Consider the following 20355-nt stretch of genomic DNA (forward strand, 5'->3'; position numbering starts at 1 on the left):
CTGGGGGAGGGGTAGGGGGGCACGGGCTGGGGGAGGGGTTAGGGGGCACGGGCTGGGGGAGGGGGAGGGAGGGCACGGGCTGGGGGAGGGGTTAGGGGGCACGGGCTGGGGGAGGGGGAGGGAGGGCATGGGCTGGGGGAGGGGGAGGGGGCACGGGCTGGGGGAGGGGGAGGGAGGGCACGGGCTGGGGGAGGGGTTAGGGGGCACGGGCTGGGGGAGGGGGAGGGAGGGCACGGGCTGGGGGAGGGGGAGGGGGGCTAGTGTCTAACGGGGACAGAGTTTCCCTTGGGGAAGATGGACAGTTCTAGAGATGGATGGTGGGGATGGCTGCACAGCAACCTGAGTGTACTTAATGCCGCCCAACTGGGTGCTGAAAAATGGTTAACGTGGTAAACGATGTTATGTATATTTTGTCACATTAAAAAAAAAGGTCAAAGGCAAATGGCCAAAAGATTCCTTGCCCTGCAGCTGTAGCAGCCACCGGCTATTAAAGACAAAGCCCCTGGTCTACTGGCCAGAGCCAAGAGCTGAATCAAGGTGACAGTCAGCTCCCAGGGCTCCTAATCAGCACTCCCATGTCGAGTCACTTCGGAGTAGTTGGATTAGAGACAAGGCTGACATCTCATCTTCCAGCCTGGCCAGGGGGCCCCAGCTGGGGCGAGGGCGGGTGACCCAGGGCCGAGTGGAGGGCTTGGCCTTTGCCCAGGGGGCTGTTTCCTGAAGCACGCTAGCCTCCGGGCTTGGCCCTTTCTCCCTCCTCCCCCCTCCTATTTCTCCTCCCACTCCTCACTCACATTTTGGCCCCACCCACTTTTCTTCATCTCCGTCTCGAGAGCCCCTCCCTTTTTCTCCACGCTTTGCCAGAGTGCGGGACACCGGTGAGCTTTCGCTGGGCCTTGCTCGGGAAGCACACGTGTGCACCCAGGTGCCAGGGGACTTTCCAGGGCAGTAATCTGCTTTTGGCTAAAAGTGGACTTGATCTTCTGTTAGCCCTAATCATCAATTAGCGCCCCACTCTGCAGACGGCCCAGGGTAGGGTCCAGGACTCACTGCCATCGCCACCTCCTCCCACCTTTGCCCCGTCCCCTCGTTCCCCAGGGTCTTGGGGCAGCCCTGCCGCTGAGCTCAGTCATTGGTGCCATGCTGGACAGGGGCAGGCTGGGCAAGCAGTGGGCCAGCTCCGGCTGGAGGCTTCACGAAGGGCTTCCAAAGGGCCCGCGGCAGCCCCGTGGGGTGGGGGGTGGCAGGGGCAGGCAGGATGGGTCCTCTCCCTTTAGACAGAAGGTGAACCTGGCCTGAGAGGGAGGGGTCACCCCACCCAAGGCCACCTGGCCAGTCCATGGCAGTGCTGGGAAGAGGCAGGCCTGCAGCCAATGCTCAGAAGGGACCAGGTTGAGAAGGTGATCTCAGAGGGGGCCCACCTCCGGCTCTCACATTCTCAGATGCGCTGATTCTTTGACTCTGGTTCGGGGGGGACAGGCAGAGCTCCCGGGGATCCAGGAAGAGGGAGAAGAATGGCCTTGGAAGTCAGAAGAACCTGGGGTTGAGTTCTAGGCATCTGACCTTGTGACATCAAGTGCCATCAAACATGCTATGTTCACATTGTGAGCCCCTCAAAGACCCCTTTCAGTTCTTTTGGTTACGTACCCAGAAGGAGAATTGCTGAATCACGTGGTAATTCTATTTTTCAATCTTTGGAATTGCCAAACTGTTTTCCACAGTGGCTGCACCATCACCATCTAATTTTAGAATAGTTTCATCACCACCAAAGGCATCCCCATCCCCGCTAGCAGTCACTCTCCATCACCCCCCACCCCAGCCCCTGGCACCACCAATCTGCTTTCTGTCTCTATGGATTTATCTATTCCGGACGCTTCATGTAAACGGAATCATACAGTATGAGGTCTTTCGTGTCTGGCTCCTCACACTTAGCATCACGTTTTCAAGATTCACTCATGTTGGAACATGTGTCAGAATTTCATTCCTTGTGATGGCTGAATAATATTCCATTGCATGGATAGACGACATTTTGTTTATCTATTCAGCTGTCGACTCACTTTTGGACTGTTTCTACCTTTTGACCTCTTGTGAATAATGCTGCTCTGAGCATTCCTATTCGCCTTCTTGTGTGGAAACACGCAAGGCTGCAGAATTGGGCAATTAGCAGGTAAGCGGTACCAGCAGCCAGACTGCAGTGGGTCAAAAGGGACAGTGAAGGCAACCTGCCTGGAACACTCTGTTGAGAGCTTTGCTTTTGAAGGCAAGTCTAGAGGGAGGCTGTAGTCACGGGCAGGCCAAGGAAAGGTTGTCAACTCAGGGGAGGGAGAGTTGAGGTGGGGTCTGAGGGCCTCTGGGCACCCTCAGCTGCTTCGGGAGGGCTGCTGGGAGGGCCTGGCCGAGCTCCCTGGTGACGGAACGAGCTGCAGCTCACAGGGAGCAAGGTGGTGGGGTGAAGGGGAAGCAAGATGCACAGCAGAGTCTCTCCCACCCCCGGCCTGTCCACCCCTTCCCAGGGAAGGAGCCCCACTGGCACAACTTGCATCCATCTGGGCCCCCGAGATGGTCTGACCCACAGAGAGGCTCCAGCTCCAGGCCTCAGCCCCGCGAAGTCACTTGGGGAGCAGCCGCTTGGAAAGGTGGGTCTGGGCTTCGGGCTGAAAAGCCTGACACTTGTGCCTGCCTGGCCTAGGAGCAGACACTGGACGGTAGAAGGGAAGAGAGGACAGGGAAACAGCAGCGAGGGCCCACGACAGCCTCCACAGCCACCCTGGCTCTGAGTCTGGCTCCCAGCAAATCCCTCTGAGCCGCCCTCGTGGGCTCGCCTTAGGAGCCAGGAGACCCAGGGGTGGGGAAGTAGGAGGTCTAAGTCCCAGGCCCAATTAAGAGATCAGATGGTGAAAGGTTTGGGAGCTTTTAAGGTGAGGAGGCCTGGGCTGATCCCGCAGGCTGGTATAAAGCACCGTGACCGCCGGGCAGCGCCAGGGCTGGCAGGCATCGGGGCCCAGCAGTGGGGCCCTCAAAGGTTTGCAGGCGGGCAGGCACAGGCCAGCTTTGAGGACAGCACCCAGGGGAGCGTCTTCACCTACACCAGCAGCAGCTCCACCAGAGGTGAGCGAGTAGGTGCCAAGGCTGGGTCACGCTGGCTGGAACAGCCCTCCTGGGACACAGGCCCGAGTGGCCTTCTTTCTTAGCCTTTATGATAACATGAATGGGGGGGTCCTCTCTGAATATAAAAGGACACCGTAATATCGAACGCGCATTTTCAAACCACATGGGCTTCCCAGACCCTTTGAGAATTCCTGCCCCAGGAAAGTTCAGGAACTCTTCCCGTGTGGCCCCAGACTGCCAGTGAGCGCTTATTACACTCATCCCTGAGCTTCCAGGGAGGGAACTGGGCCTGACTCATCTTTGCATCTCCCAAAGCCAAATGGAGACCACCAGCAGGAGTGGGAGGCTGGGTTGGCCCGGAGGAGGGTGAGTGACTTCGAGAGCCTAAGGGTAGAAGAGACCGTGGTGGCCATCTTGTCCAAGTTCATGCGCAGAGCCCATGGCCTCTGGCGGTACATGCTAGGGAAGAGGCTAGCTCGGCTCCCGGGGCAGCTGTTCTGCTCCAAGCTGCCCCAGTAGAGAGGGCTTTGGCCCAAAAGAAAGCCGAAAACTCCATCGAGGTAGCCCGAGTTCTGCCCTGGGCATGCCAGTCCATCAGAGACCTGAGGAGTGTAATGACCCTCAGCCCGTGGCCCCCCTTCCCCGGGTCCCTTCTTCAAACCAAAGACCTTCAGTTCCTTTAAGAATGTCTCACTTGCTGCAGTTTCCAGAAGCCACACCAGCTCCTTGACAGCCAGAGCAGGACCAGCAACAGGGTTCCCAAGCCGAATCGGTTGAGAACCGTGAAGTTCACCTTGACCTGACTGTTTGCACCCCAAAACGTCCTCGATGTAGACACAACAATGCTCTCCCTGGAGGCCCCTGGGGCTTCATTGATGCACAAGATTCCTTATTGTAAAATTTTTTCAAAAGTTCAAGTGTCTACCAAAGTAGAGGGGAGAGTATAATGGCCCCCGGGTATCCATCACTTGTCTTATTTCATCTCTAACCCCTCCACTAACCACTCCTGCCGATTTCTGGAAGCAGATCCAAGACATCACATCATTTCCTCTGTAAATCTTCGGTAGGTACCTGTAAGAGGAAAGGACTCTTTAAAAACATAACCACAAGGTCATACTTTTAGAGGTTCCCCCTCAACCTCCTTGCAATTTATTTGTTGAAGAAAGCGAGTCTGTTGTCCCCAGACTCACCCACTTCAGACTTGGCTGACGGCTCCCCACACCCTTCTGCTGCGCCTGTTTCCGTCAACTAGCTGTCGAGCTGAAGGTATGCCGGGCAGCCAGGTGGATGTGTCAGGTGTTTGGGCAAGCCCGCTCCATTAGGAGGGTGTCCCTTTTTCCACAGTATTGGCAGCTGCTGACACTCAATGCCAGGACCCATTAAACTACTGGGGACTTTGAAATGGTGACATTGGGATTCTTCTGACCCTGTCTTCATTTATTAGCTTAACTACTTTGATAAAGAGAAACAGGCTCTCACGTGCTATCGGGTTCCCCAGGGACACGGTGTGTCCCTATTTCGCCCAGTTCCAAATAGTGACTTGGTTCCCCAGTGGAGCCAGTTGGGTTTGACCTCTGCGTCTCCTTTTTCTCCCACTAAGAATCGTGTTCTTAAGGGCTGTGGGTAGAGTTGGAATTAGAATATCATTTCATTACTCATTTGCTTTATCTCAAACACACTCAAAATGGTCTCAGAATCATGATGCCAACACTATCGCCAACAACATGATTACCCAAAGCTTAACCTTTGGACAGGTCTTTTCATCCTTTGGGAACGTGCCACTAGGCTCGAATAGGCAAAGTAGCGTCTTCTTGAGTCGCTCCGAGTAGCCCCTCTCCATGTGACCATGCCACCGAGTGCATATGCAGTCAGGTCCATTTGTTTTATTTTTGATTTTTCAGGGATTGCTTTTTAAAATTTAATGTTGTTTTATAATTATGGAATAAAATATTTACAAGGCTCCAAATTAAAATCTAGAAAACAAGGTATACTGGAAGAAATCTTGCTTCCTGCCAGCCCCCGTACCCAATTCCCTCCCGCCCTGTATTGCTCAGGAGACCCTTACCTGGGAGTTGACTGTGATACCCTTCTCGTGCTCATTTCTTCACAAAATTAGACCTGAAACTTTCAGGAGAAGGGGGCAGGCCGGTGCACCTGCTCTTGTTGCGCTGCCGGAGGCCCCCTCTTTTTGCTTCCCACGTTTGGAATGCTCCTGTCCCTTCCGTGCCACACATGGCCCTTGTCCCTGCCTGATTCAGACTCCATGGGTTGTCCAGGAAGGACAGTCGGGCTGCCTTGTTTTGAAACCGTCCCAGCCCCTCTCGCTTGCCTGCGAGCCAGAGCATTCCACACACCTCCTAGTTCCAGCTGCTTTTCTCACACTAACCCATTGGACTTTCTGGGTCAGATCTGCTGGCAATTTGGGGGGTTGCTGTTCTCGGGCCCATCAGCAACCCCAGGGCTTCCCCTCTGCTCCCTTTTGCACAGAAACTGGCACTACACAGGTGTTAAGTTGTCAGAGGCCTGTTCCTCGGGAACCTGTGGTATCTAGCGTGGCTGCAGATACTGTCGGCAGGTTTCTGGGAGCTCCCTGTGGTAGGGGCGAATGAGGCCCAGGCGCAGAAGGGTTCAGGGGAGGGGAGCAAGCCGGCCAACCACACTCCAGGAGGCCGACCTGGCATATGGCAGGGCGCAGATCAGACGGGGGAGCGACACCCGGCAGCGATGATGAGGAGTTCCGCTTTGTTAAGTTCAAGGATGCCCGTGCAGGCATCTAGCAGGCCATGGCCTCGAGCTCGAGAGACAGAATGGAGGGAAGGTTGTCTGCAGATGTGCAAAGCTAGAGGGAAAGACCAGTCGCAAAGGTGAGTGCGGCGGGAGGAAGGCAGGAGGGCTGAGGGGAGATTCTGATGGGGTGGGGAGGGCGGCAGAGATGTAGCTGTCCAGGTGGTGGAGCTGCTGCCCAGCTCCTCTCCTCACTGTGTATCTCCTGCCTCCAGACCCCTTCGACGGCCCCAATCACCACATCGCTCCCGATGGGTGTATCAGCTCACCAGTGTCTGGATGGTCTTTGTGGTCGTCGCCTCCATCCTCACCAATGGGCTCGTGCTGGCAGCCACCATGAAGTTCAAGAAGCTGCGCCACCCTCTGAACTGGATCCTGGTGAACTTGGCCATCGCTGACCTGGCGGAGACGAGCATTGCCGGCACCATCAGCATTGTGAACCAGATGTACGGCTACTTTGTGCTGGGCCACCCCTTGTGCATCGTGGAGGGCTACACTGTCTCCTTGTGTGGTAAGCCAGCCGGGGCCTGGGCACAGGCCTGGGCACAGCCTCCCGTGCGTAAAGGAAACACTCATGCGGCAAAATCTGCAGGTGTGCCTCTGGGGCGTGATCGAGGCACATCTCTGAACGGGGACAGACAAATCCACATAACCTCAGAACAGTGTGGGAGGGGAGGGCTCCGAGATATTGAAATTAGATCCTACCAGCCCCATTGCTAATATCTCCGTGGGCTGTGACCCTGTTCACGTCAACTTGGGCCAGAAGTACCTGCACTCCCGGCTCCGTGCTGTAAGGCCTCTAGGATGCTGCACACGGGGTCCGAGCCCTGAGGGGCTCCCACCCCAGATAGTGAGCACGTGGTGTCATCAGTACTCTCAGAGGAGCGTGAGTTGGAGGAGGAGGCGATGAGGGAGCCAAATGTTGAGTCAGCGGGAAGGGGCACAGACAGCTGGGCTGGTTGGGTGGCCAGAGCAGGACGGCACGCTGAGGAGTGGGGAGGAGGGGACCCCATGGGGAGACCGGGAGGAGGCTGGCTGACGGCGGGGAGGCTGAATGAGGGAGCGAGGGCTGAGGCAGGTAGAGCAGGGTGTGGGTCTGCACTGTGTGCCAGGCAAGGTCAGGGTGGCGGGGTTTCCTTGCCAAGGGCCCATGAAGAACAGGCACACAGGCAGGCCTGACAAGGCCAAGGACGCCTCAGAGGTCCTTGCACCACGTCCCCAGGACAGAACCAAGGGCTGTGGGGTTGCAGCTTGGCGTCCACCCGAGATGACAGGGAGCCCAAGGGCCACAGCACTCACCACGTGCAGCCTGTCTCCAGGCCCCCAGCCATCAAAGCAGCGAAGGCTTGCAGCTGCCTTCCCATTTTTCAAGTTTCCCAGGGCCACCTGGTCACAATGCCTGGGTCCTTAGCTCCCACATCTAACTTGGGTTTGTCTTGTTGCCGCCTGAAGTGATCTCCAATTCAGATTCTGAGGAGAGAATGACAGAAAGACACTAGGATTAGAGGGACATGGGAGCGGGGACCTGGTCAATGACTTGAATTACTAGTGGTGTCAGCTCCACCAAGTTACTTTACCAGCGAAGTTAGGCAGAGAAAGTCCATCCCAAGTTCAAACACTCCATGCACCTCGGTAGCTGGTGCCCGGCCCCCCTGGGCGGCTCCTCACTTACGTCCGTCTTGCCTTTGCAACTGCTCGAGGTCTGTTCTCGGGTCACCAGTCTTGGGGCCACAGACATCCTCAGCCCTCTGGGGAAGCCCGTGGACCCCTTCTTAGAAGAACGTTGGCAGACGTGCACAATGAGATCCATAGGATTACAAAGGAAGCCAATGATACTGAAATATAGTTATCAAAGTATTAAACACTAATTAGCGACATAATCCCTCATTAAAAGTATTAGTATTAACAGTATTTTTAGAAGTATTCGTGACGCTATTCTTTATTAAGGTATCAAATAACTGTATCTGGCCAGACAGCCACTGAAATGTCAAAGTAGTAATGAATATAGTCATATTGGGAAATGTCTGCCACCCCTGTAAAGTGACCAAGTCACGGGCACTGCTAATGCTACCACACTCGTAATGGAAGTAAAGAAGGCCAAGTGTCCAGTAGACCTTAGTGGAAACAAAGACATCATTTTCCCCACCCCAGTTCATGGAGCCCCGGATTCCATCCACGGACCGCTGCATGGTGGGCGGTGCTGAGAGGCCTGGGCTGAGGGGAGGCCTGCCCACCGGCAGGAGGGCACAGCTTACTGCACACGTCCTGTTTCCTTGCTCTGGGCTGGGACTGCAGCACCTCAGTGTGGCCTCAGGTGTGTACGTGGCCGTCAGGAGTTGCACTGACAGCATCACAAGAAAGGCTGGTGGCCGAGTAAAAGAGAGATGGGAAGCGAGGTGGGCCATGAGGCCAAATCAGAGAAGGCAAGGGGAGGCGGGTGCAGGCCGAATGGGGAAGGAGCCGGGAAAGCAGGGGTTAGAGAAAGAAACTGACCAAGAGACCCGCTGCTCCCTGGACCGGAAAACACTTTTTGGAGAATTAGGTTTTGCAGGTAGGTGGGGGGTGTCCTCTTGATCTTGAAAAGCGTTGACTCAAAGCCCTCCTCTGTCTGCTCCTCCCCCTGCAGGGATCACCGGTCTCTGGTCCTTGGCCATCATTTCCTGGGAGAGGTGGATGGTGGTCTGCAAGCCCTTTGGCAACGTGAGATTTGATGCCAAGCTGGCCATCGCGGGCATTGCCTTCTCCTGGATCTGGGCTGCTGTGTGGGCAGCTCCACCCATCTTTGGTTGGAGCAGGTAAGGATGCCAGGGTGCCAGGAAGGCGATTAGTTTAGAACAGAGCAGGGAGGGTCAAACTCGTGATTCCTTTTGTGACCTTGAGGTAAATCATTTCCTGTCCCTGGGCCTTTGTGGCTCCACGAGTAAAGTGAGGATGGCCCTGACTCTCCCTGAGACCCCTTGGAGCGTGCGCTGTCTGTGAATGCGTGAATCTGCCTGGCTGCAACGTGGAAATGGGCCGCGTGGTCTCCAAGCCTCTGGAAAGGTCTGTTTCTCCCAAACAGGGGCAGCTCGTGAGAACACACAGAGAAACGCTGCCGGCTGAGGCCACAGGCACGTTTGGATTCCAGAGCCCTCTTGCCCACTCTGCCCCAGGCCTCTTTCTTGCACCTGCTGAGGGCCCCCCCCTTTCCGAGGCTCCTTGGGTCGCAGGTACACCTGGGCTGTTGGTTACCAGTGTCCTTACCAGGCGGATCCTGTGGGGGAAGTCCCGAACTTCCAAGGAAACGGCTCAGGTGTTTGAGGGGGCTGGACGGGACAAGGCCGTTGCATTCGTATCTTCCACTGCAAGCTCGTGAACAAGTTCTTGTGGTGTCTGGAGAGGGTATAGTCCTTCTTTGGGAAGCTTCCATCACTGTGGGAAACCAGGCTCTGTCTGTCCCCCTCTTCATGCTCCCAGGCCCACAATGGCTGCGACTGTTGAACATGTGCTCACTGAATCCTCAGGGGTTCACAGGTGTTAAGACGAGAGGGTGCCTCACCTTCCCTTCATAGAAAGGGGGTGTGATTGGGGTTATGAAAATGTTGTGGAACCAGATAGTGGTGATGGATGCACAACATTGTGAATGTACCAAACCTCATAATTATGTTATGTGTATTTTACCTCAATAAAGAAAGAAGGGAACGTGAGAGCAGAGACGGACAAGGATTTATTACAATCCTTCTGAGGCGCTGCCTTTGGGGGCGATGAAAATGTTCTGGAACTAGACAGAGGTGGCAGTTGCACAACACTGTGAACGTACTAAATGCCTCCGAATTGTTCACTTCAAAAACGGTTAATTCATGTAATGTGAATTTCACCTCAATAAAAAAGCCCAACAACCTTACCCAAGTCAGTGGTGTGCTGGGGCGGGCGGGGGTCCGGGTCCCTGCCCACTTCAGGACGGGCTGCCGGCCCTTCTCCCCAGGTACTGGCCCCACGGCCTGAAGACTTCGTGCGGCCCGGACGTGTTCAGCGGCAGCTCGTACCCCGGGGTGCAGTCTTACATGATCGTGCTCATGACCACCTGCTGCTTCATCCCGCTCAGCGTCATCGTGCTCTGCTACCTGCAAGTGTGGCTGGCCATCCGAGCGGTGAGCCCCGCACCCTCCCAGCTTCACCCCCGCGGGCAGGATCATGAACACCGGGGAGGTCTAGGCTGGCACAGAGGACCGCCCAGTCCGCTCTCCAGCCCCAAAACCAGATATCTGGAACTGCCAGAATCTGCCAATGCCTTCGGGGTGGCAGGTGCAGCCCTGGCTCCCTCGGCCTCGCCCCTACAGGGTGGGAAGGGACTGCCCGCCTCCTCGCGGAGGGACCCAATAAGGGAACACAACTGCATTTCCTCCTGATCCCGGGGGTGGAAAGCCAGCCTCTGCCATGGAGCGGAGCACAGCCGGCCAGATCCAAAGGCTAAACTTGCCAGTCAAGGGATGTTTTGAAAAGGCTGCTACCGGAGTGCTCGCGTCCCCTTCACATGCCATCTGCCCCCCAGACCTGTACTCCCCCCTCCCCCCGGGAAGGTGATCCCCTGGTGTGGGAAATCAGAGCAAAGCAGGAGAATGAGATGGGGGTCCTGAACACTGTGCGTACGTTGTCCCTTTGTCAGTCAGCTTACCTACAATCAGCTTGATCTGGAGGTGCCATCTGTCCCTGTGGGGCTCCTGCCTGGCACAGGGAATAAGAGGCCTCTGGGGTGGCACCTTTCCTCTACGAAGCTGCTTGTGCCCACAATCGGATCAGCACGTGCTTATGAGCTCTTTGTGGAGTGGAGGCCACGGGCTGGAGATAAGCTCCCCTCTCCTCGCTGCCTTCAGTGTGTGGCCTGCCCCCCTTCTCGCTCCCCTCACCATGTTGGCAGTCAGGGACCAGAAGCAACTTAGCCGACTCCCACAGGTATCCGCACACAGCTGGGCCCATCTGCTTCTCCCCACTACCCTCCCTGACTAGCTACCCAAGCAGCAGCAGCAGGGAATCCCCTGGGGTACGGAGCCCTGAGGGGCTCTCCCACGCACTGCCCCCGGGGCGACTCTCTGTCTCCCCCAGGTGGCGAAGCAGCAGAAAGAATCCGAGTTCACCCAGAAGGCGGAGAAGGAGGTGACCCGCATGGTGATGGTGATGATCTTCGCGTACTGCCTCTGCTGGGGGCCCTACACATTCTTTGCATGCTTTGCCGCTGCCCACCCTGGCTATGCCTTCCACCCTCTGGTGGCCGCCCTGCCATCCTACTTCGCCAAAAGTGCCACTATCTACAACTCCATTATCTATGTCTTTATGAACCGGCAGGTAAGTCACGCAGTTGACAGAGCAAACTGGAAATGGACCCTGGAAGAGCCCAGTGATGGCTCCCACCTGGAAGCGTGTCTGTGGGAAGGCTGACAATGACCTCCAGGACAATAATCAGGGAAGGCTCAGCACGCGACCCAGCCCCAGCCAGCCCTCCCTCTGGATCCCTTTATGATCTGGGCCTGAGGGTGGGCATTTCCCGCAGTGTACTGTGTGCTGCGTGCCCTTCCCCTCTGCTGGCCTTTGGGCGAGCCCGGAGCTCAGACAGCCTAGGATTGCCAGAATGTGTCTACATGTCCCCTAGGCATGCCCTTCTTGATTTCATAGACACAACTCTTCTCTTGAACTTAATCTTTCCATTTTCAAGCCCTAACAGTGACCAGGACACAAAGAGGCCCTTCTTGCCTGTGCTGATCTTTGGCTGTTGTGACTTCATGGGTTAGTTCAGGCAGGACATGCTGTGGTCTTGCTAGATGGCAGCCCACAAGTCCTAGGCCTCTTAGTAGGTTACAGGTGATTGAGGCTCATCATCTTCCAAGGGCAATTTGCCTTATTCGTCCTTGAATCCATCATGTCCACTTCACTAAGGTGCAGCTGTGATGTGACTTGATGATGACCAGCAAGGTCTGTGGGTCAGAAATACCACCCCCTCAGGGGCGTCCCATCTCACCATGGTAACGTTTAAGTATCAAGTAGGACCGGCACCACAAAGGAGTGCCCGGGACTCCACCGTTGGCACCTCAACACCCAGAGCATAGCTCTACACCTGACCACTGTTTCCTGTCTTTCACGTGGGTCTCTTTTTAGGTCTGGCTTTTGGTTGTGGAATCCTAGGCCATCTTGCCAAATATTGTCTTTACTTGAGCCTTTCCATTCTCCCCTTCTGGAACTCCCCCTCCTCTACAGTTGTTTGCACTTCCAGACTCTCCAGACTTTCGAACTTTGCTTTCACCCTTTCCACACTGTTATCCCTTCCTGTTGCATTCAGAGAGAATTTTCTGGAATTGAGCTCCACAAAGACATGGAATTTTGCTTTTTGGTTTACTGCTGATGCCCTGAGGACACAGTCTAGTACAGAGTGGGCACCCAGTATGTAGATTATATCTCCTATCATCACTGAGTTAAGAACAATGCTTTGAGAATACAAAGCAGAGGCATTTGCTGTATATTTCCAGCCTCTTCTCGACTACGTCCAGCTACTCCAACATCAAAACTCTTAAAAAAAACCCATAATTGCTGAAATCAATAACATAAGAAGGGCTTCCCTGGTGGCGCAGTGGTTGAGAATCTGCCTGCCAATGCAGGGGACACGGGTTCGAGCCCTGGTCTGGGAAGATCCCACATACCGCGGAGCAACTAGGCCCATGAGCCTCAGCTACTGAGCCTGTGCGTCTGGAGCCTGTGCTCCACAACAAGAGAGGCCGCGATAGTGAGAGGCCTGCGCACCGCAATGAAGAGTGGCCCCCACTCGCCGCAACTAGAGAAAGCCCTCGCACAGAAACGAAGACCCAACACAGCCATAAATAAATAAATTAAAAAAAAAATAACATAAGAATTGGGCCGGACAGCAGAACTGACTCAGCTGAAGAGGTGAGTCCCTCAGCCTCATCTGCCAGCTCTTCAGCCGAGTCAGTTCTGCTGTCCGGCCCAATGCTATTGATTTCAGAAATTATGGTTTTTTTTAAGAGTTTTGATGTTGGAGTGGCTGGACGTAGTCGAGAAGAGGCCCGAAATATACAGCAAATGCCTCTGCTTTGCATTCTCAAAGCGTTGTTCTTAACTCAGTGACGACAGGAGATACAATCTGAGAAGTGAGCACAGCCCGCATGCCTTTAGGGGTGGAGCAGTAAAGCGCAGAGCCCTCCTGTTGCCAGAAGACTCTCTCGGCTGAAGAGACAATCGTTTTGGTGGCAAGAAATCTGAGATCAAGGTGTGGGTAGTGTTGGTTGTTTCTGAGGGAGAGTCTGTTCCAGGCCCCTCTCCTAGGTCCTGACAGGTACCCGTAACCTTTGGTGTTCCTTGGCTTGTAGACGAGTCTCCCCAATCTCTGCCTTTACCTTCCCTCTGTGTCTGATTCCAAATTCCCTTGTTTTCATGAGGACACCAGTCATTGGATTAGTGCCTACTCTACTCCAGCATGACCTCATGATAATATGCATCTTAATCACATCTGCAGAGACTCTATTTCCAAATAAGGTCACAGTCACAGGCTCCAGGGGTCAGGACTTGAACATATCTCTGGGGGAACACAATTGGGCCCACAATAGTCACTGTCAACTGCTAAATTAGATGACTTAGATAATCGAATACTCAGGAATAGACCATCCCCATGTGCAAGGAGTAACTGGAGGCTTCCTCCATTCTCCTTGTAGATTGTGAATGTGTAAGCCATCAAGGTGGCACTGAATGAACGCTTTCCTCAGAGTGCCCCAGCACTACATTTAGCCTAGCACGTTGGCCCTGCCTGCTCTGCTCAATGACACTTTCTGTCCTGCCAGTTTCGAAGCTGCAGCTTGCAGCTTTTTGGGAAGAAGGTGGAAGACAGCTCTGAGCTCTCCAGCGTTTGCAAAGCAGAAGCTTCATCTGTCTCTTCGGTCTCACCTGCCTGAGTCGTCTGTCTCCCACTGGACAATGTAACCACCCCCACCCTCCGGGGCTTTGGCCACCCCGCCCCTGCCCCTTTTTTCCATCCCTGTGAAATAAATGTAGTTTCTCTTTGCCAAAAGCAACCGAGTCATAGAGGCTGCCACTGCAGTTTTGGGACACCCGAGCCTCTGAGCGCTGGGTCACTGGGTCGTGAGAGAGCATGTGGGGGAGAGAGGGGCGCAGCACCGTACTTTGGAGCTGCTCATCTTTTCTAAGCCTCATGTCTACAGACGGGATAGAAGGATCGCAAGAAAGGCGAGCGCAAGGCGGGCGGGCGTCCACGTACCTCTCATTGGGCTGCTGGTGATGGAACAAGAAAGGGAGAGCCGAGAAGCAGCTGTCTGGGGAGGCGGGAGGAGCTAGCGAAGCCAGGCCCTTTAAGGCCCCTCTGGTAGAGGCTTGGAATCCCCGGAACACACTCTCCATCTGGAGGGGACCCAGGCCTGCCAGTTCGCGGCGGGGATGGCATGCTGCTTCTGCCAGGCCAGGGCGTCCAGCCCGACGAGCAGGAACGCGGTGCCCGTGCGCAGGCGCGAGTTCAGCAGCGGCACCAGGCAGGCGCAGGCACTGGAGACCAGGACCAGGAAGCCCCGGGGCCGTCTACGCACGCTCTCTGTCACCTCCAGTTGGGTCACCTGCTGCAGAGCCTCCAGCTTGACTACACGGCTCTTGAACGTGTCCATAACCTCCTGCAGGAGGAAGAGAGTGACGCTGTCACCCCGATCCCCCACCACCCAGGGGTACCGGAGCCTCAGTGCGCGAGTTCCCAGATCAGCTAAGCCGGAGCCGGAGCCGGGGAAAGGGCAGCATGAACGGGAACACGGGACGCTGTGGGGCACAACTTGAGGATCTGCCTCTTCCCTCGGTTCAGGGATGTCAGAGTGGATTCACTCATCTTCTGCTTCTCTCGTCCCCACGGCCTTCTCACTGGCCGCTTCTCACAAGGTCCCACTGTGAGATTCTCACCCATATCTCCTTGGCTCTCTCGTAGGACAGATAGGCCATTCTCTCCTAGGTGCAGGCCAGATTCTGTTTGAGGTGGTAAATCTTGTCCAGGTGCCCCTGTAGGTGCTCATTCACCTGTCCTTCCAGCTGCACTTGTCTTGGGAGCAAAAGAGAAAGTAACACTCCCTGAGTGCCCGGCCCCAAGCTCGTTCTGGGGCTGAGCGGCCCTCCCTCAGGACTAGACTTGGGTTCAGAATCCACCTTCCTCCTCCTCCTCCAGGGCTGCCTCAGAACACCCCAGGTGCACGTCAACCACACACCCACACCGATATTCATGTATCTTTTATATATAGTCACTGTTTTGTAACGGCTTTACAAAAATAGCAATAAACTAGAAGTTGCACAAATCAAGATCTAAACTGTCCATGCGTGCTGTTAAATTCCATACATAGTCCCACACCAGTGTTTGGTATGCAGTAGTTCTTCCATAAAAGTCTGTTGATTACAGGGATGGAACAATCACAAAAGACCACATATCGTATGATTCCATTTATAAGAAATGTCCAGAATAGGCCAATCCATAAAGACAGAAATAAATCTGTGGTTGCTGGGGGCTGGACGGGGTAGGAGGTGGGGATTGACTGCTAGTGGGGATGGAATTTCTTTTGGAAGCGATGACAGTGTTCTGGACTGGGCCTGCTCTGTGAATATGCTAAAAACACTGAACTTTACACTTTAAATGGCTGAATTGTATGGGATGTGAACTGTAGCTCAATAAAGCTGTTTAAAACAAAAAGCAAAATTGGGCTGTGGTAACGACTGCACAACTCAGTAAATTTACTAAAGATCATTGAAACAGTTCAAATGGTGCATTTCATGGCACATAAATTATATCTCAGTAGACCTGTTAAAAAAACACAAATAAAACATCACTACCTGTTGTTTATGGCCACATATGTAAGTAGTAAAAGTCTAAAAACATGCCTGGAAAAGCTAAGTGCCTAGTGAGGATAGCGAGGTGGGGAGAAAGGGGGAAGGGGAATGGGAGAGTTTCAAGCGAATCATCTTTTAAACTTTTATTTCTTAAAAAATTTTTTGAAGCAAATAGATTAAGACTTGAGAAAGCTGGGGGCGGTCATATCACCTTCATCATGTTCTTCTCTGTTTTCCCTGGGTTTAGAATATTTCCAAACAGCAGCTTCTAGCTCTTTAGGGAAGAGCCGAGGAAGGCCTGACCCGAGCCAGGGGTGGTGAGGCTGGAGAATGGCTGGGGCCCGGGGCCCTGCGGAGAAGCACAGGCACCGACAGGGAATGGGAGGTGAGCAGGTCAACTAGGTCCTACTTCAGGGACTTGACTGGCACCACGTGGAGATGGCCCCCGGGCAGCTGAGAAGCTGAACACGCATTTGTTGAAGCCAATTAATCAAGAGCCAGTTCGTGATGGTATTGCAAGGACTGTTCCATTAGTCTCTGCCTTGTTCCCTGTTGAGAAGAGATTGGTCTGACAATGTGGCCAAGGCTACCACCCACAAAGAGGGTGAGATGGTGGGGTGTCCACCCCGAAAGCACATTCCCCATGGCTGTCCTTCCATTTACATGAAGGATGGAGCTGCAAGGACATTCAAGATACCAGCCACATCCAAGTGTATATTCATGAATATATTCTTCACAAGTATGAAGTCAACAAGTAGATTCTTCATTAATATATATTTATAAGAACATATGACTATACTCTTTTTTTTAATTTTATTATTTTTTAAAAATTTATTTATTATTTATTTGGCTGTGTCGGGGCTTAGTTGTGGCATGCGGGATCTTTGTTGCGGCACACGGGCTTCTCTCTAGTTGTGGCACGTGGACTCCAGGGCTCCAGAGCGTGTGGGCTCTGTAGTTTGCAGCACACAGGCTCTCTAGTTGAGGTGCGCGAGCTCAGTAGTTGCGGCCCACGGGCTTAGTTGCTACGCGGCACGTGGGATCTTAGTTCCCCGACCAGGGCTCGAACCCACGTCCCCTGCATTGAAAGGCAGATTCTCAACCACTGGACCACCAGGGAAGTCCCATGACTGTACTCTTAAACACATTCTTAAAGGGATTCCTAAATAAGAAGATGTTAATTTATAAGGCTATTCCCTCCATCTCCCCTTCTCTCCGGCGCCCAGCCTCCTTGCCCTCTGCAAGGCAGCAGCAGCGTCCTGGCTTGTGACACGGCTGACTCTCCTCTCTTGTCCCTCCCTTGGTCAAGGACTCCTCTCTGTCCATCTCCTACAGCCGTGGAGGCAAATGCACCACTGTAGAAAATGCTCTTACAAAGACAAAATCATGGTCAGTCAACCAAAATGCCCCCCAAATCTTCCAAAGCTGTTAAGGCCACCCTCTCCAATACAAATGGTCTCAAACGTTATTGTTGTTGCAGAAGAGTGTATTCTTGTTCACATCTGAGGATGGGCTTTGACAAACTGAGCTAGAACCTAACAGCCTGAAACTTGGAGGAGAAGTCTGAGATGGAGAAACAGAGGTACGAGGGGTGAGGCAGCATGGGTCAGATGGGGTAACATGTCAGGGACAGAGCAGTTCCTCCTGAGCACATGTGCTATCACACGCATCCTTAGAAGATGGAACGGGCACGTGAAGACAGAGCAGAGGGAGAGGGGAAGATGCTGCCCTTGAAGACTGGAGTGACAAGGCCACAGGCTAAGGAAGCCAGCAGCCCCTAGAAGCTGGAAGAGGCCAGGAACAGACTGTCCCCTAGAGCTTCCACAGGGATACAGCCCTGCTAACACACTTTGCCCAAGGAAAACTGATTTCAGACTGCTGAACTCCAGAACCATGAGAGAATAAAGTTCTGTTGTTTACAGCCACCAAGTTTGGGATACCTTGTTAGGACAGCCAGACGAAATCCCTCCAGGGTGCTACTGGCATCTAGTGTGTAGAGACCAGGGACACTGCTAAATATCCTGCAATGCACAGGACTGCCTCCTACAACAGAGAATCATCTGGTCAAAAATGTCAGTAGTGTTGAGGTTGAGAAAATCTGGGCTATGGTGACACAATCTGGAGTTTAGGGCCACCAAGTGACACCTGAATTTAAGAGGCTAAAGTTTCAAAGACTGACCATACCAAGTGTTGGCAAGAGCGTGGAGCAACCAGAACTCTCACACACTCCTGGTGGGAACATAAACTGGTACAACCATGTTGGAAAACAGCTTCTTTAAAAGTTGACCAGGGTTTCCCTGGTGGCGCAGTAGATAAGAATCTGCCTGCCAATGCAGGGGACATGGGTTCGAGCCCTGGTCCAGGAAGATCCCACATGCCGAGGAGCAACTAAGCCCATGCGCCACAACTACTGAGCCTGCACTCTAGAGCCCGCAAGCCACAACTACTGAGCCTGTATGCCGGAACTACTGGAGCCCGCGTGCCTAGAGCCTGTGCTCCGCAATAAGAGAAGCCATCACAGTGAGAAGCCCATGCACCACAATGAAGAGCAGCCCCTGCTTGCCACAACTAGAGAAAGCCCACGTGCAGCAAATGAAGACCCAACACAGCCAAAAATAAATAAATAAAATTTAAAAAATTTAAAAAAAGGTTGACCATACGTCTACCCTATTATCCAGCAATTCCACATATGAAAGCATATGTTCACAAAAAGATGTGTAGAACAATGTTCATAGCAGCCCTATTCATAACAGCCCCAACTGGCAGCAGATGAATGGGTAATGCACTGCATTCACACCACAGAGCACTGCTGAGCAAGAAGGAATGAATTGTTCCTGTGTGCAATGTGGATGAATCTCAAAATCATTACACTGGGTGAAAGAAGTAAGACACAAAGGCCTATATAACATATGCTTCCATTTACATGAATTGTCCCACTATAGCCAAATCCAGAGAGACAGAAAACAGATTGGAAAGAGGGAAGAGATATGGGAACATATTGTATATGTATAACTGATTCACTTCGTTATAAAGCAGAAGCTAACACACCATTGTAAGGCAATTATACTTCAATAAAGATGTTTAAAAAAAAAAAGAAAACAGATTGGTGGTTACCAGGGGCTGAGGGAAGGCGAATGGGGAGTGGCGGGGTCTCCTTCTAGAGTGATGAAAATGTTCTGGAACTAGATAAGGTGGTGGTTGCACAACACTGTGAATGCACTAAATGCCACTGTAGACTTTAAAATGAACAATTTTATGTTTTGTGAATTTTGTCTCAATTGAAAAATTAAAAAGCCCTCTTGAAAGCAAACAGATATAACGTGTAAGAAGTGTCACAGAACTTTTCATTTTGAAACCTCAGTTTGTGACACACCAGAGGAGATGTGACAATTGCAGGGGCCTGGGTAGTGACCACACATTTGTTGACACTGGGTGACACTTCATTGAGCTGAAACTCTGTTTCCCTGTCTGTAAAGTGGGTGTTGAACGCTACAGGTGATCAATGCTACACGCTCCCTGTTGTCACTGTTACTACATTAAGTCTTCTTCAGCCCAGTCTCCATTTCTCCTGGTAAATCTGAGTCATACAGACCTGCTCTTTTGTTTCTAATGTATATTAATCAGGGTAGGCTAACTGCTGTAGCCAACGACCAGAAAATGTCTGTGGCTGAAGACGATGAAAGCTTATTTCACACTCCCACCACAGTCCAATGCTGCTGGTGGTGGTGATGTGTGAGGAGGGTGGTGGCTTAGAAGTTCACGCTTGCAGAATTCACGCAGAGTCTTGCAGGGAGGTAGGTCTCTCTGCTCCCGTGCACGGCTGGCAGCTGCTGATTTGCTACGGGTTAAGAACTTACTAGAGCACAACAGTCCCATTGGCCTGGGCAGTATAGAAACATATGAGAATATTCATAACAGCCATCGAGCTCTGGTCTTGCTTTATATAAGTCCGACCTTGGAAGTCTTATTTGGACAAAGGGGCTTTTAGGAATCCCAAGATTTCCAATTTGGTTGTAGTGTCCTATGAAAATCACCTCCACAGATCCTGAAGAGATTGGAAAGGAAGGGCAGGGGCTGCAGAAAAAGCCACAAATGAGGAGGAATTTCACAGTGAATGGACTGCTCCAGCTCCCGAGGTTACTGCTCCTCAACCTGAGGCCGCAGACGGTGCTAAAGGTGCTCAGGAGCCCCCAGTGCCCATCCTGCCACTCTCTGCTGAGGACCGACAGGGCCTCAGGCCTCTGCTGGAGTCAGGGCTGCAGCTCCCACTGCTCAGGCCTCTGAACAAATTCACATGTTGACCAGAGGGCAGACAGCAGAAGCAAGAACTACTACAATCCTGCAGCCTGTGGAAGAAAAACCACATTCACAGAAAGATAGACATGATGAAAAGGCAGAGGGCTATGTACCAGATGAAGGAACAAGATAAAACCCCAGAAAAACAACTAAATGAAGTGGACATAGGCAACCTTCCAGAAAAAGAATTCAGAATAATGATAGTGAAGATGATCCAGGACCTCGGAATAAGAATGGAGGCAAAGATCGAGAAGATGAAAGAAATGATTAACAAAGACCTAGAAGAATTAAAGAACAAACAAACAGAGATGAACAGTACAA

The 20355-nt window shown here is 52.9% G+C and overlaps 2 protein-coding genes across 2 annotated transcripts in view; one reads left to right on the forward strand and one right to left on the reverse strand.

Annotated features, from left to right (window-relative positions):
* The first annotated feature begins 262 nt into the window (after positions 1–262).
* Positions 263–13887, forward strand: LOC309652851 (long-wave-sensitive opsin 1-like). The gene is given in 7 exon segments (XM_082446914.1): positions 263–3108; positions 6108–6140; positions 6143–6403; positions 8519–8687; positions 9857–10022; positions 10975–11214; positions 13713–13887. Coding segments are annotated over 7 exon segments (1197 nt in total). The 5' UTR covers positions 263–2891; the 3' UTR covers positions 13824–13887.
* An 85-nt stretch (positions 13888–13972) lies between these two features.
* TEX28 (testis expressed 28) overlaps positions 13973–20355 on the reverse strand; it is a 66424-nt gene continuing 60041 nt past the window's right edge. The window contains 3 exon segments of the mRNA XM_082446892.1: positions 13973–14549; positions 14827–14871; positions 14875–14962. Coding sequence (XP_082303018.1) covers positions 14238–14549; positions 14827–14871; positions 14875–14962 — 445 coding nt within the window. The 3' untranslated portion in view covers positions 13973–14237.

This window comes from Balaenoptera physalus, assembly GCF_965194825.1.
Source record: "Balaenoptera physalus genome assembly, chromosome: X".
NCBI classification, from domain to species: domain Eukaryota; kingdom Metazoa; phylum Chordata; class Mammalia; order Artiodactyla; family Balaenopteridae; genus Balaenoptera; species Balaenoptera physalus.